The sequence below is a fragment of the Camponotus vicinus genome, unplaced genomic scaffold, assembly GCF_025532165.1.
Source record: "Camponotus vicinus isolate PSW18456_S1 unplaced genomic scaffold, iyCamVici1.0 SCAF_5, whole genome shotgun sequence".
NCBI classification, from domain to species: Eukaryota; Metazoa; Arthropoda; class Insecta; order Hymenoptera; family Formicidae; genus Camponotus; species Camponotus vicinus.
The window spans coordinates 3343354-3361047 of record NW_028141977.1 but is presented as its reverse complement, the minus strand read 5'-3'; the positions used below and the strand labels follow the sequence as shown (position 1 = coordinate 3361047).

Below are 17694 nucleotides of genomic sequence, written 5' to 3'. Positions count from 1 at the left end.
GGTGAGATAATAAAATATGTGAAAGGGAAAAAGTAAAAAATTACTCCATTTTACTCACTACTCGTTGACATCACAAGAATGAGCGTGTTGATAAAATTGTAATGGCTGAGATCGGTGCTTCGCAATTATAGCATGAAAAGCTGGCTAATGGAGATATTCACCAGAAGATTTTCGATAAATATCCACTTATACACGATGTTATGCACAATTAAATCTTAACAAAACCATTTTCACTGAGATATAAGACAGAGTAATAACTCAATTGCATAACGCAAGAAAGGATCCCCGAGGCTATATAATTTGAATCAAATTATGACTGGAACTGTGAACTGAACTGTCAACTGCACTGCGAATCGTCGGAAAAATTAGCGTACTGAACTGTGTGTCGCGCCTTGCGCTCGCGTTTTTTAAAGTTATTACTTCTCCTCCTTACTGGATGGTGGAAATCTTTTTTGGGCGAATGGAATAATTTCAATTACTCCCTTCTTAAGGTCAAGGAGGCTGATTTTTGGGAGGAGAGGCGTTTCTTAAGATTTTAATTGGTCAAGCCCTTTGCCTCGAGACTTAGCTCCATCTAGTAGAGAGTGGAAGTGAGCTAATTATCTTATCGTTTGATGATTTAATGATTCGGAGAACGCTTGAGGGTGGCCTGTCGAATGAGCGCACGTGCACTATCAATTTCAAGAATATTCCCGTATGTTTAGATTTTGACAATCTTCCCGAGGAACAGCAGATCTTTGTTTTAAAAATTCTTGAGATAGAGCTGTTTCGAGAGTAAAGTCGTACCAATAAATACTGGGCGCTTGAGATCTCTTATAACAACTTTGCGTCTCATAATTCACAAATTTGTTTAGAGTTTCGTTAACGCTATCTCGACTGGCCATTCTCAGTATTAGATTTGCTAGGTTTAAATGGTTATATACGCGGGTTAGGTTGCGTTCTTCTATGCGCTATCATTATTCTTAAGAAGGTTCGCTTTGTGTTTCAAATGCAAGCCGATTCTTGATTTTTTTGTTCCACGATTTCGTTTCGAAGAAAAAAAAGAATCGTGGAGTCCACCGGACGTAACACTGTTTATGCATAGCTTTTTGTGTAACTACAATTATGGTTACATAGGTATTTATTATATTTGTCTGCGTAATCATAAATATGGTTGCACCGAAAGAGATTACACGTTTATAATTTACATATTACTATGTACATATAAACATATATAATTATAAATTATACAATAATTATATTTATATATATAATTATATAAATAGATAATCTTTTTGCGTATTTATATTTATGACTGCAGACAAAAAATCATATTCATAACTACGCATATATAATTATAACTAATACAAAATTATATATAGAATAACTCTAAAAAAATCTTACAAAGGTAAAAAAAATTACGCCAAGTATATAAAAAATATTTCATCTTGCAACAAAACGTTTAATAAAAAAATGTCCCTAAAAATAATTTACAAAAGTTTTCCCTTAAAAATTAATTTACAGAAAGAATATAAATTTTTACAAAAAGGTATGATAACCCTCTAAAAAAACTTTACAAAGGTAAAAAAAATACGCCAAGTACATAAAAAATATTTTACCTTGTATGCAACAAAATATCTAATAAAAAAGTCCTTAAAAACAATTTACAGTAATTTTCACTCTAAAAAATCATTTTTATAAAATAATAAAACCTCAAAAAATAATTTTCCTATAAAAAATACTAAAAAATAAAATATCAAAACTAAATATGAAATTAATAATTACAATTAGCCAAATATTTAAAAGCAATTCATGAGCAACTTGTAAATTTGAAATAATATTTGCCATGAAATCAATCTTATATTGTAGAAATATTATACATAAATCCCCCCTAAGAAATTAAAACGTATTTTATTTTTATTCAGAGAAACTTGATTTTTAAAATATTTAGAATCAGTCCTAAATGAGAATTAGGATTCCTTTAATTCCTAAAACATTTTTTATATAATGTATATAATTAAAAAAAACGTCTTGCGCAAATTTTAAATCGCACAGTTTTCAAATCGAAGTAAGTTATGACTTGGTGTGCCAACTCGTAATCAAACACAGACTAAATATTTAATTACATAATGTCTAAGATTTTACATTTTATTGGAGATATATTTGTTTGTAATATAAACGATCCGGGACTATAGCTATCAAGCTATGCGCCGCTATTCGCCGGCGATGGCGGTATTTATATATACAGGGTGAGTTTTATTTCCTGTGTCAAACTTTTTATCATACGAGAGATTATCGACTGCAATTTTAATAAATTGATCAGTACATAGATGTCAGTTATTTGGATCGACCGTATCGATCCATATATAATATGTACAAGTTAAAAGTTGAATCAAATTATGTGGTATGGATTTATTATTATTATTATTATTAGAGCTACGTATATTATTATTATTAAATATATATATATATATATATATATATATTATTATATTTATTATTATTATTATTAAAGCTACGTATACATATTCGATATATTAAAGCAGTAGAAATACATATTTAAAAATTCAGTTTTCAAATTTAACACTTTAACACTTTTTATGTAAAACTTTATTTCAAAATCTGCATTTATAAGAAATATATTCTTATGGAACAATTGCGTAATTTTATTTTAAGAAGGAAGAAAATTTTGATGCATACTTTTAACGTATAAGTCAATAATAAAAATTTATGAATCATAAAAATCAATGCAGATTTTGAAATAACGTTTTACATAAAAAGTTAAAGTGTTAAATTTCAAAACTGAATTTTTAAATATGTATTTCTACTGCTTTAATATATCGAATATGTATACGTAGCTTTAATAATAATAATAATAATAATAATAATAATAATAAATATTATATATATATATATATATATATATATATATATATATATATATATATAGAAAATGAACTTTCTAAAATAACTGCACAAATAAACTTAATAATAATTTATCAATTATTAACATTGAATTGAATATAAAAATGTAAAATGTAAAATAATTCGTTATATAAATATGCTAATATAAATTGCATAATGTCTACATGTCGTTTCAGTTTGCCCAGATAATTTGAAATAATTGCATCGATAGATTTAATGATAGTGTATCCATTGTTAATAGTGATGTAGATATGAAAATGTAAATGGAAGTCCTTTACGTAAGTTTTTGTATTATTGCATAAAATACACTTATCTTATTTCATTGACCAAGTCGTTTGCCAATATAATTGCTTTTTATATCATTATAATTTTACATTATCAAGAGCTAATAGACTAAGATACACGTATTGCGTGTTTATTCGTTACTATTGCATAATCTGGAAATTTTTATTTAGATTTTAATTAACAAAAAAATTATGCAAATCTCTTAATAGGAGGTTTTTTCGGTTTTTCGTCCTTATTTTATATTTTACGACGATACGAACACTCGATCACGTTGATTGCGTTTCTTTATTTTCAATAATCGAGCCGTTAAACGAAGCTTGGCTCGCTCAGTACTCGCAAAATTTACGAGCACTACGCCAGGAATTTCCCGGCGGAGTGTCGACTAGTTTGGATATCGATTGACAAACAGGACCTCTTATTAACCGTTCCGTCCCGGATATCTGATCGAAAAGCTTCCGTTGATCAGATCTGTCGGTAGGGGCCTATAGATAAATCTGCGCGAGTCCTATCCTGTTGATTGATAAAGCTCGAGCTCGTGACGTAGTTCATTGCGATAATAATAGAAAATTTAGTAAATTTTCCCGGGAAAAAAAAGTCCATATAAAATTGGCCATATATGGATTTTGTCAATATCTAATTATGTTTTGCCAAATATAGTCATATATGATATCATATATGAATAAATATTATCAGATCTGAAAATTAAGTACACTAAGAGTACACCGAAAAAATTATATTCTTAACTTAAGAATATGCCACTTATCTTTAGAATATATACCACTAAAATAGGCGCCAAGAGGATCCTCTTAAGTTAAGAGGAAAATCTTCTAAAGAGATATTCTTAATATACAGAGAAAAATATTGTATTTTTTGGATTTAATAAATTTTGTTGAAGTCAAATAAATTTAATTATTGGTCTAAAAGTTTTTTTCCGCCTAATTTCAAATAATCTGTTTAATATTCTGAATCCCAACAAGGAATCCAGATTATTAAATAAATTATTTTAAATTCAGTTCGAAATTAAACTGATAAACAGTGAATGTCAGAAAGAGGATGCGGCTCACGTGCACACAGAGAACCTGTGAGCAGCGTCCTCTCTTTCGCACTACTGCTAAGGGAAAAAAATATACTTTAGATCTTACGTTAATACAAGTCCTTTATATACATTTCATGATAAATATTGAATACGAGAAAAATTAAGAGTGGTGTCGCCGCGTAGCGGCAAATGAAGAAACATGTCGCGCACACGAAAATCGAGTTGCGGCGTAGAAGTCACAAATTAAGAATATATTCTTATTCATTAAGAATATATTCTTATTTATTAAGAATATTTATTAAAAGGACTCATAATTAATTAAATACATAATGCAATGTACAAAATAATGAGAGGAATCAATTGGTGTAATGAAAACACAGTTGTTTTTAAGAAAAAATATGGAATTGTTAATTGCAAATTACATATTTTTTCTTCAAAACAACTATGTGTTTTTTTTACACCAGTTGATTCCTCTCATTATTTTGTACGTAAAAGTATTAAGGTAAGATAATCGAAAAATGAATATTTTACAAGATATTTTACGGTTTATGTAAAATTACGAAATTATTTCAAGCCTCATAACTCGGAAAGTATTTAATGTAAACTAACTTAATTATAGTGTTTTGGAAAGCTCTCGGGATGAGCTACAAGAATGTGCAAAAATATATAGGGTGTTCCATTTAAAAAAATTGAGGTGACCTCCACGTGACCTTCAAATGACTCTTCAAGGTAAAACCAATGACACCATCTTATGGCCCCTCGAAACCAAACAACTTTTGTCTGAAACATTTTTCTCTCCCGGGTTTGGTTTTCGAGATATTCAACTGGATGGATTAAAATGGGCCACCCTGTATATACTCACGCATAAAACTGTTTATTGTATAATTTTAGAGATTCTACAATTAAAGAACTAAATTTAATAATTAGTTATTATTAAGTAATTGCTGTAATATTATTTAGAACATTATATATAACATTATTATTTAAAACATTATATTAAATAATTAACAGATCTGTAACTTAAAAACTGATTTCGATTGTGATTGATCTTTTACATGGAAATGTTTAATTTTATTTAAGTATTAATAATTAATATATTGTATCCTCTTATATCGGCCAATATACTTACAATTAGCAATATAGATAATATTTAAGAATATATAGTTTGTAAAAATATGCGTAAATGTTACCTACCTACGTTACCTACCTATTAACTAATATACATTATAAATATATTAATTTGTATGTACATATCTCAATTGCAAGACTTTTCCATATTTAATAAACATAATCTTCTTTTACGTAATTTCTTGCGTTGTAAAATTAACATTTATTTACATATATTTATGTCATTACTCTTATCTTTATTGATGTTTCTTACGTAATAAATTGTACGATTTTATTTAAAGAAATATAAAGTTAGAAGTCTGACAAATTATTAACATATGTGTTCCCATAAAAAATGTCTGTCATCAAAATTAATATTGCAGAATTAATTATCGATTAAGCATAAAGGGTAATTTGTACTAAATAATTATAAAAATATCGGCCTTTATTCTGTTGCATGTTACTTAGAATTTATGCAATATGAGAAAATGTTTCTAATCTGTACATTCAATGACATATTTTTTCATAAATAGCGTTAAAGATTAATATTAAGAAAAAAGGAGTTTGTTATGCAGATCCATCGTCACAATTTATTGACAGAGAAGAACTATTTCTTTTGACTTTACAGATTAAAAAATATAATTTATAGACCGTATTACAAATATAGAATTTTATATCAGAATATAAGATAATTATTTACATTTAATTGATACATTTATCATCTTCTTTTTAGTAGATGTAAGTGCATTAATTAATATTTATTTCTATTTTAATCAACACTCTCGTATAATTTTTAAAATATTTATATAAATATAAAATATATAATATATATGTGAAAGGAAGGCTCTAAATTTACAATTTTTTCTGTGCGATAGAAAATTTATCGAACATCACTCGGAATTTTGAATAAAATCAGAATTATAATTATAAAAAAAAAGTATTCAAATTTTTAAGCAACAAAAAAGGCAAAAAATAGATTTGTTAAAAGGTATTAACAGATTTTATTATATTATATCATTTTATATTATTATTTATTGAAATTATTTAAAAATTATTAGTTATTGAAATATCGGTCAGAAATTGCTTATATAGGCTGAACTATAGCAGAACTATCGGGAACTCTTGCTAAGAATAATAATATTCAACGCGTCGTAGTACTTTAGACTTAGAGGGAGTGTCGTGCTGGATAATAATAAAAAATTGTTTAAAAAATATTAATCGGTCGGAACTCTGCGTAAACACGTTTTCAAAGAATGGAACTTTTATAGAACTGTCGAGAACTGTCCTTAAAACTACGGAAAATCATCAGCACGATACATTTTTATTAAGTGTCGTGCTGGTCGAGGACATTAAAAATTCGTAAAAAATTATTAATTATTGAAATATCGGTCTCAAATTGCATATATAGGCTGAACTATCGAGAACTGTTATTAGAAATAATAATTTTTAACGCGGTTTATTAGTACTTTAGAAGGAGAATGTCGTACTGGGCGAGAATCTTAGAAATTGTTTAAAAATTATTAATTTTTGAAATATCGATCTGAAATTGCATATATAGGCTGAATTTGAACAGAACTATCGGGAACTCTTGCTAAAAATAATAATATTCAACGCGTTTTGATACTTTAGAGGGAAGAATGTCGTGCTAGATTCGCGAAGTTAGCACATTTATTCGATTTCGATTTTTTAATATAAGGAATGCGGAACTCTTTTTAATTTTTATCAGGAACTGTAGAACTATGAAAAGTGCTATCAGAACTCTTAGTATCTTTTTATAATTCGTAGATTGTCGTGCCAGCTTCACAGACCACAATTAACCGATACAAATCGCGCGCTGGTTAAATTTCAACATATTTATTACATCATGTTGATTCAATTGGAATGCGAATATAGGACAGGAATTCATTTTTCCTCTGTATGTAAGATGCTTGTCAGATTTGAATTTTATTTTTTAAACATTTAAATTCAGACTTAAGCAATAAATTTTATTATATTGCTAATAAATGTTACTATGTTTATCTATATTTATATATCATAAATTATTTATTTCTATGATTTTTGACAGTTAAAGATAAAAGATGCTAATCAAAAAAATAAATATATAAATGCAATAAATATTATTTATACAATAAGTATATCTGATAACAAAATATTTATAGAATAATTATATATCATGTATTTTACAAAATTATCTCCGCATAGATATTTAAGATGCACACAGAAGTTTGATAAATAAATTATTATAACGTTTTTTTATCATACATTTTTATAATAGAAATATTCTTTTATATATATGTATATATGTATATATATATATATATATATATATATATATGTATATGTATATGTATATTCTTTAGTAATTATCTTCTCCTTTCTCTGTTTTATTGTTTCACTTTTGGTGAAACGTACGATTGTTGATAAAATTTATAAAACATAAACCAATTTATTAGCACATTTAGTAAAAATATAATGCCGAAAGTACTTGATACATGACAGCTTGGCATTAAAGTTTGCATCGCGTAGAGTATAAGAACAAAGAACTGCACCTATTTATATAACAAACAAATCAACATAAAATTGATTAAAACTTATTTTAATTTTTTCTATAAATAAGTGAAAAGAATTTGTTTACGATATGAATATAAAATCTATTATATAGTTATATTCTCTCCTTTTTTATTTTCTTTGATCTTTTACTCTATTTATTAATATTTAAAACATTTATATCTTTTAATTATTCCAATCTTTTAAATATGCTGATACTTGAAATAATCTTTTAGAAATGAGTTTTGTAATTTTTTAAGAATATAATTAATTAATTTTTAATAATATAAAAGGTTATAATAGTGATACTTGCCATCTGAAGAATGGTGATGTAAGGTTTAATCGACTTAATAATCGTTTGGACGCGCGGTCCGAATGATGCGAGAAGATAATAGATATACATCAATACATGCACGCTACAATTAATCATCGTGATGAACGTGGCCATTTCTCCAGCTTGGTACTTTACTATTAACCAAGCAAACATCACACTCGATACGTGATGATATACATGCAAGAACGAAATCTGTTTATCTTTCTTTCTGAGCATAAACATTACCGTTTCTATGCAATCCGCTACTTTTAGTAGTAGAACCCACCACAGAATTTGACTAAGCTGAGAATCAAATTTCAAATATTAATATATTATATGTATGTTATACTTGTGTAAGAAATGTAATTCGTACATCTTGAAGAAATTATTAATTATTCATATTTTTAACAGAATTTGTTGTATATATATATACAACAAATTCTGTTGTAAAAACAGAAAAAAAATTGCGTACCTTATAATAACGTGGTTCATAAGAATAAGTAACAGGCACGCAAGTTAACGGTATATCCTTCATCCATCCGGCAGCTAAATGTTCTCGCACTAGCCAAACATTTGCTATGATTTGGCAAAAATTGTAAATCTTTATTAGTATTTTTAAAGAATAAGGCCGCTTATTCTTCATAAATCGAGGACCCCAATATAGGACGACCAATAAATATGTAATTAATATAAATGGAATTTCGTATATCGAACTGATTAGAGTCCAATCATTTGTTCGTGGATCTGAAAATATATGTTCGTCTTTTTAAAAATATTGTTCTTGAAAAATGCGCACTAAGACTTTTCTCTTTTTTACTTATTTTGTTTATTTTCTTTGTTTTATGCAGGATAATGAATGAATTGCTTAAATTAATAATCCCTCTTTGAATAATATTTCTATCAATCTTAACATTTAGAAATGCAGAAAATGTCCAATTATTCATTGATATTAATGATTCTCACCTGCCATTTCCGTCCAATAGTAACGAAATCTTTTAGACAAGTCCATTATGTGATTATGTCCGATTTGTACTTCGAGAAAAAAAAGAGATACAAAAAGAACTTGATGAAAACTTAATTGTGATGATATTTAAGAAGTCAATCATTCACTGCTAAACTCGTCGGACTCTGATTTATCACTGTCTGATTAACTTACTAGTACTTTATTATGAAGAGTAGTAGAAGATAGAACTTTGTACTTGAAACTTAGTCCATATTATAGAAAATTTACATATGTATGCAAATGTATATGTGCATTTCCTGAAAATAAAGAGAAAATGTCAAAACAGTTAAAAATACAGATTTTCCGGAAAACAAAAATGTAATAAATATTATTGGAGTAATAATATTAAATAAAAACTTCCAATATAATATAGCTATAATTTATAAAAAAAGAAACAAGAAGAGCTAAACAAACTTAATGAATCGAATAAGAAGTAACGAAATAAAAGAATTAACGAAATTGTACTATAATGACATTAAATATGCATATGCGCGATTTTTTGTAGCAAAACTATGTATCAAAAATATTAATTATATAATTGAATTTATTATATGCAAAGGGGATTTGGAAATAGATTAAAATTTCAATAATACATTATGCAAATTAATATTAAAAATTATTGACATTAATATTTCATATGCAATTTTATTGAATTATCTGAATGAAAACGTTATTACTTTGAATACAAGAAGTAATTTCAACTATCTTGCAGAATTTTATCTAACTATTAAATTACACTTGATTATATTCCATCTAAATAAGAAATCTTGCTTTTGCTTTTTCTTTCATTATCTTACTGTGGTTAATTGTGTTATCTTGTTTTGAAAAGTGTTAATTTGTTTAATAAAATAATAAGAAATGCAGATTATTTTACATTACGATAACATCTTGATTGGATAGTATCTTGAGGTTTTTCACTTCAAATACACCTTACGTTTATTAGAAGAAAAACTTTTATTGTAATGATATAATTCTAAAACTATCACAACTCTTAAATTTGTCACACAGATTATTGACTAGACAGGTGATATCAAATAAACATCAAATAATAAGATAACATGAAATAAATTCATATAATCAAATAAATTCAATATTAATATTTATTCAAAATGATATTTATTTTATTATTAAATATACAGTTACAGCGAAATAGTTTTCTATATAAAATATAGAAAATATTTAGACATAGAATAAATAATTTAAACATGTGTAAGAGGTAATGATTATAGTACAGAATATTTAACAAAAGGAGTTGCATAATGTATACGAAACGGATAATTAGGGTGTCTGCGAAGCTGGCACGACAATCTACGAATTATAAAAAAATACTAAAAGTTCTGATAGCACTTTTCATAGTTCTATAGTTCCTGATAAAAATTAGAAAGAGTTCCGCATTCCTTATATTAAAAAATCGAAATCGAAAAAATGTGCTAACTTCGCGAAATAATTATTTTCAACGCGTTTTAGTACTTTAGAGGAAGAGTGTCATGCTGGGTTATTGTAAAAAATTATTTAAAAAATAGTAATCGGTCGGAACTCTACGTAAAAATGTTTCTAAAAGATAGAACTTATATATAACTGTCCAGAACTGCCGCTAAAACTACGGAAAATAATCAGCACGACACATTTTTACTAAGTGTCGTGCTGGTCGAGGACATTAAAAATTCGTAAAAAATTATTAATTATTGAAATATTGGTCTGAAATGGCATATATAGGCTGAACTATAGCAGAACTATCGAGAACTGTTATTAGAAATAATAATTTTCAACGCGGTTTAGTACTTTAGAGGGAGAGTGTCGTGCTGGATAATAATAAAAAATTGTTTAAAAAATATTAAACGGTCGGAACTCTGCGTAAACACGTTTTCAAAGAATGGAACTTTTATAGAACTGTCGAGAACTGTCCTTAAAACTACGGAAAATCATCAGCACGACACATTTTTACTAAGTGTCGTGCTGGTCGAGGACATTAAAAATTCGTAAAAAATTACTAATTATTGAAATATCGGTCTCAAATTGCATATATAGGCTGAACTATCGAGAACTGTTATTAGAAATAATAATTTTTAACGCGGTTTATTAGTACTTTAGAGGAAGAATGTCGTACTGGGCGAGAATCTTAGAAATTGTTTAAAAATTATTAATTTTTGAAATATCGATTTGAAATTGCATATATAGGCTGAACTTGAACAGAACTATCGGGAACTCTTGCTAAAAATAATAATATTCAACACGTTTTGATACTTTAGAGGGAAGAGTGTCGTGCTAGATTCGCGAAGTTAGCACATTTTTTCGATTTCGATTTTTTAATATAAGGAATGCGGAACTCTTTTTAATTTTTATCAGGAACTGTAGAACTATGAAAAGTGCTATCAGAACTCTTAGTATTTTTTTATAATTCGTAGATTGTTGTGCCAGCTTCACAGACCACAATTAACCGATACAAATCGCGCGCTGGTTAAATCTCAACATATTTATTACAATACTTATAAAAATATAACTATACTTATAAAATACTTATAAAAGCCAATACTTATAAAAATATAACTATATTTTAAAGATCTTACATAAAAAATTTCAATAAATCGTAAAAGACCATACCTCCCCAACTTTAATAAAACCGCAGCTAAAACCATAGACCCATACACCGGCGCCTCAACATGAGCCTTAGGTAATCACAAATGAAATAAAAAAATTGGCATTTTAATTACAAAAGCCATAAATAAAATTAAATAATCAACTAATCTTAAATTAACATAACTATTTATTTTTAATAATTCTATCTCAAAAGTCTGTGTAATCCCATATAACTTTATAATATACACTAACAAAGGCAAAGAAATAAATATTGTATATATCAATAAATAAAATGAGGCTCTTAGCCGTTCAAAATTATATCCCCAATAAATAATTATAATAAAAGTAGGAATTAAACTTAACTCAAAAATTAAATAAAATATTATTAAATTTCTTAATAAAAATAATATAATTAAAATAAATCCTATCACTATGAAAATTATCAATTTAATTAGTGTTTCCTTATGTAATTGGATGACTATTAATATTAAACCCAAAATTCATATTCTTAATAAAATTAAATAAAAAGAATAAAAATCAAACTTCCACAAAAATCCAATCCTAACTCAAATCAGATCTTTAAACATAAATTTAAACAAAAAAATTAACCTTATTAAAAAATAAATATTATAATAAAATATAATTTTTTTATTATAAATTATTATAAAATTTACAAATAAAAAAAAAAAAATTTTATCATATTAAAATTTACTAAAATTAAACATATAATATAACTCATTACCGTGATACCGAACAACTAAAACTAATAAAGATAATCCCAATGTCCTCTCACAAACTATAAAAACCAAATAATAAACTATAAATAACTCTAAATTTAATATCCTATAAATTAAATACATAATTATTGAAAGATTTAAAATTATTATTTCAAATATTATCAAAACTACCAATATAAATTTGTATATAAAAATTAATCCCATAAAAATAATTATACACAAATACATATAAATTATTAAATCAATTATAATTTTACAAAATTTCATATGTAGTTTAATTTAAAACCTTAATTTTGTAAATTAAAAATATTTTTAAAAAATCATATGATAAAAATAAACCCATCAAAAAATACACTATATACGCCTAGACCTATGTCCATATAAATAATTGTAACCTTTAATTTCCAAAATTAATATTCTTATTATTAAACTATTTTTTGTCTTAAAATAACTTATGATAAAATATTCTATCTCTTATATTAATTATTTTTTACATATTTTATTAATTCTTATAATCTTATTTTTATTAATAAATATATCCAATCACCCCGTTATAATTATAATTATATTATTAATTTATAGGTCTTTAATTTGTTTAAATATATCCATATGAAAGTTAAATTATATCTTATCAATTTTTTTATTTTTAATAATAATTAGAGGACTATTAATTATTTTTCTTTATTTCTCTAGATTAATCTCAAATGAACAATTTAAACTTAAAATTAACTTTTATTTAATTATTCTATTTTTAATCAACATAACCTTTTCCTATTACTTAATAAAATTTAAGCCTTTAAATCTATTTATTTATAAATATAAATTTCATGAAAATTCACCTATCATAAATATTAATAAATTAAACTTTAATAATATCTTAAATCTTTATGAATATCCAATAAATAACCTAACAACCCTGTCGATATTTTATTTACTTTTCTCCCTTTTTTGCATTATTAAAATTTGTTCAATAAAATCTATTTCACTTCGAAAAATTAATTAATTTTATGAATAAAAATATATCATTTTTTAACAAATCTTTAATTAAACTACCCTCCCCAATCAATATTTCATATTGATGAAATTTTGGATCATTATTAGGAATATTTTTGAGTATTCAGATTATCAGAGGATTCATACTATCAATGCACTACTGCCCTAATACTAACTATGCATTTAATAGAATCATTCATATTATTCAAAATATTAATATAGGGTGATTGATACACAACATTCATATTAATGGGGCCTCTATATTTTTTATTTGTATGTATATTCATATTAGACGAGGGATATATTATTACTCATTTAAATTAATTAACACATGAATGGTTGGAATTTCTATTTATATCTTATCCATAGCCACGGCCTTTCTTGGATATGTGTTACCTTGGGGTCAAATATCATTTTGGGGGGCAACAGTCATTACTAATCTAGTATCTACGATCCCCTATATAGGAAATATTATTGTTCAATGAATCTGGGGGGGATTCTCCATTAACAATGCTACTTTAAATCGTTTTTATTCTTTACACTTCATCCTTCCCTTTTTAATCTTATTCTTAGTCATTATGCATTTATACTTTCTACATCAAACTGGTTCTTCAAACCCATTAGGATTAAATAGTAATTTATTTAAAATTTACTTTCACCCCTACTTTACCCTGAAGGATAGTTTTGGCTTTATAATTATATTATTATTATTTATGCTTATTAACTTAGAATACCCCTACATATTCAGAGACCCAGATAACTTCAATGCTGCCAATCCAATAATCACCCCAATCCATATTCAACCTGAGTGATATTTTTTATTTGCTTATGCCATTTTACGATCAATTCCTAATAAATTAGGCGGAGTTATTGCTCTTATATCATCAATTATTATTTTATATTTTATCCCCCTAATTAACTCTAAATTAAATTCACTAAGTACATACCCCATAAATCAACTTATATATTGAATATATATAAATAACTTCATTTTATTAACGTGAGCGGGAGCTCAAATCATCGAGTATCCATACATTATTATTAGACAATTATTATCAATAATATATTTTATTTATTTTTTATTTAATATTATAATATTAAAAATTTGAGATTTAATTCTATTCTATTAAAATTAGTTAATGAGCTTGATTAAAGTTTATATTTTGAAAATATAATAAAGAAATTTAAATTTTCTATTAACTTTAATATAAATATAAATTAATATTAATTCTTATAAGTAAATTAAATCATAATTATCAACATAAATTTAAATCCTAAAATTAAACATATATATAATAAAACCAAGGGTAAAATAATCTTCCAACATAAATATATTAATTCATCATAACGTATTCGGGGTAATAATCCACGTATTATAATAATTATAAAACATATTAAATTAATCATAATAACTGAGTAAATATATGATAATTCTATTATATTTATAAAAATAAATATTATTATTATACTAAAATATATGATTATACCATACTCTCTTAAAAAAATTAAAGTAAACCCCCCCCCCTAAAATATTCAACATTGAAACCAGATACTAACTCAGATTCCCCCTCAATAAAATCTATGGGACTTCGATTTAATTCTGCTAAAACTCTAATATAAAAAATTATAAATAAAGGATATAAATAAATAATATACCATATATAATATTGAAAATATATAAAATCTATAAATGAATAATTCTCTCTTATAATCATTAAAATTAAAATAATTAAAATAAATCTAACCTCATATGATAGTATTTGAGACACTGATCGAATTGAACCTATTATTGAATACATGGAATTTGCAGATCAACCTAAACACACAACAATATACCTCCTCACTGATATAAAAATAATTATCAATAAAAGAGAATAATTTATAAAATAAATATTAGTAAAATAAGGATACAAAATTCACATTATTATTATTATTACAAATATAATCATAGGAGAAAAATAATATAAATTATAATTTGACTTAAAAATAAAAAATACCTCTTTACTTAATAATTTAATTGCATCTCTAAATGGCTGTATAATCCCCATAAATCCAATTTTATTAGGGCCTTTACGATTTTGAATATAACCTAAAATTTTTCGCTCTAATAGGGTCAAAAAAGCCACCCCCACCATAACAATTAAAACTAACAAAACTAATCTTAAAAAATTTAACTTAACATATATCAATATATAATTAATTATTACTTATATATTTATTTAACACTTATATAATATATATAATTAAATTCTAAATTTAACACACTAATCTGTCAAAGTAATTAATACTATTTTTATTATTAATCATTACCAAAAAAAATTTTTAAATAATTAGTCCTTTCGTACAAAATTATTTCTATATAATTATAGATAGAATCCGATCTGGCTTACACCGATCTAAACTCAAATCATGTAAAATTTTAATAGTCGAATAGACTAAAATATTAAACTTCTCCATTTAATTTTTATTTTAATTCAACATCGAGGTCGCAATCATTTTTATTAATAAGATCTTTTTAAAAATATTACGCTGTTATCCCTAAGGTAATTAATTTTACCATAAAATTTTAAAAAATTTTATTCATCTTAAAATAAATCATAAATTAATGTTATTTTTTCATCTTAAAGTTAATTAAATTTAATAATCCTCCCAACTAAATATAAAATATAAATTTAATAATAAAATATATTATTTAAAATTTTATATAAAATTCTATAGGGTCTTCTCGTCCCATAATCGTATTTTAGCATTCTTACTAAAAATTTAAATTTTTAAATTTATATTAAAGACAGTTTAAATTTCATTTATTCCTTTATACCAGTTCCTAATTAAGAAACAACTGATTATGCTACCTTTGCACAGTCAATATACTGCGGCTATTTAATTTATCATCATGGAGCAGAATTAATCTTATATTATAGACATAAGACCATGTTTTTATTAAACAGGTGAACTTAAAATTAAATCTCTTAATATCTAATCTTATTTGCCTAATTCCTCTAATAAATTTTTAAATTTCACTAATATATTCATATTAATTTTTAATACTAATTTAATCATTCTTACTTTAAAAATTTTATTATTTTAAATATTTTTTTATTTAATTAAATTAAATTATAAATTTTTAATTAAAAATTTATAAATTATTAAATTATTTATAAAAAATTCAAATTTTATGAATATTTTTAAAATCATTCTATAAAATTAATTTTAATATAAATTTATAGTTTATCCCATAAATTTTTAATATATATCACCATTATTATATAAAATTAAACTTTTTATTTATCAATAATCTTAAATTAATTATATATTATATATATATATATACATTTAATTAACCTTTATTACTTATTTATATATTAAAATTAAATTTAATCAAAAAAAACTAGATATCAAAAAACTTGACTAAAATATCTCCTCTAAATAATCATTTAAAATAATTTTACTACATTAACTCTCATAATTATTTAACTCTTTTTTTTTTCGAGATATTTTAAAATCTTAAATTTTTATTTAATTAACTCTGATACCAAAGATACAATAATTTAAATTTACTTATATTAATCTATATGATGTAATAACCCTCACCCATATTATTCATTTACATTACTTTTTTTATAATATTAATAATTATTTTAATTTAATTACTATAACTATTTATCTTTTTTATAATTTTAATTAACTCTAAAAATTCATTATTACTCAATATAATTTATTTATTATTTATTAATTAACTCCTCAATAATTAAAATTTTAATATAAATTAAATTAATCTATTCTATGTAAATGAATTATTTTTATTAAACTAAAATTTTAAACTCCTCTAAATACACTTTCCAGTACATTTACTCTGTTACGACTTTTCTCATATATTGAAAATGACGGGCAATTTGTACATACTTAAATTATTTATTCAACTTATAAATTTATATAAATTTACTTTTAAATCCACTTTTATTTATAAATTAAATTATAAAAACTAATTATTTAATTAATTGTAACTCATTTAAATTCTTAATTATTCTACATTTTGATTTGATTTATAATTTAATTAAATTTTCTAATTATTTATCTACTAATATAATTTTTCAACAACAATACATAAAATTATAAAATTAAGTTTTTCTACTCGTGGATTATCAATTTAACAAACAAGTTCCTCTAAATATTAAATACCGCCAAATTTTTT

At 24.3% G+C, this 17694-nt stretch overlaps 2 protein-coding genes and 2 pseudogenes across 2 annotated transcripts in view; 1 reads left to right on the top strand and 3 right to left on the bottom strand.

Annotated features, from left to right (window-relative positions):
- Positions 1-8123: 8123 nt before the first annotated feature.
- On the bottom strand, positions 8124-9442 carry LOC145972249 (very long chain fatty acid elongase 7-like). Its single transcript, XM_083100695.1, has 3 exons — positions 9156-9442; positions 8665-8936; positions 8124-8495 (listed from the first exon to the last, which is right to left on the bottom strand). Exons 1-3 carry the CDS (start codon positions 9199-9201, stop codon positions 8151-8153), a joined length of 663 nt encoding a protein of 220 aa, XP_082956821.1. The 5' UTR covers positions 9202-9442; the 3' UTR covers positions 8124-8150.
- Positions 9443-11681: 2239 nt separating this feature from the next.
- LOC145971856 (NADH-ubiquinone oxidoreductase chain 4 pseudogene) lies at positions 11682-12461 on the bottom strand (annotated as a pseudogene).
- Positions 12462-13837: 1376 nt separating this feature from the next.
- On the top strand, positions 13838-14628 carry LOC145971932 (cytochrome b pseudogene; annotated as a pseudogene).
- A 116-nt stretch (positions 14629-14744) lies between these two features.
- LOC145971855 (NADH-ubiquinone oxidoreductase chain 1-like) overlaps positions 14745-17694 on the bottom strand; it is a 3539-nt gene continuing 589 nt past the window's right edge. Inside the window, 2 exon segments of the mRNA XM_083099918.1 lie at positions 14745-15026; positions 15029-15708. Of these exon segments, the coding sequence (XP_082956044.1) occupies positions 14745-15026; positions 15029-15708 (962 nt within the window).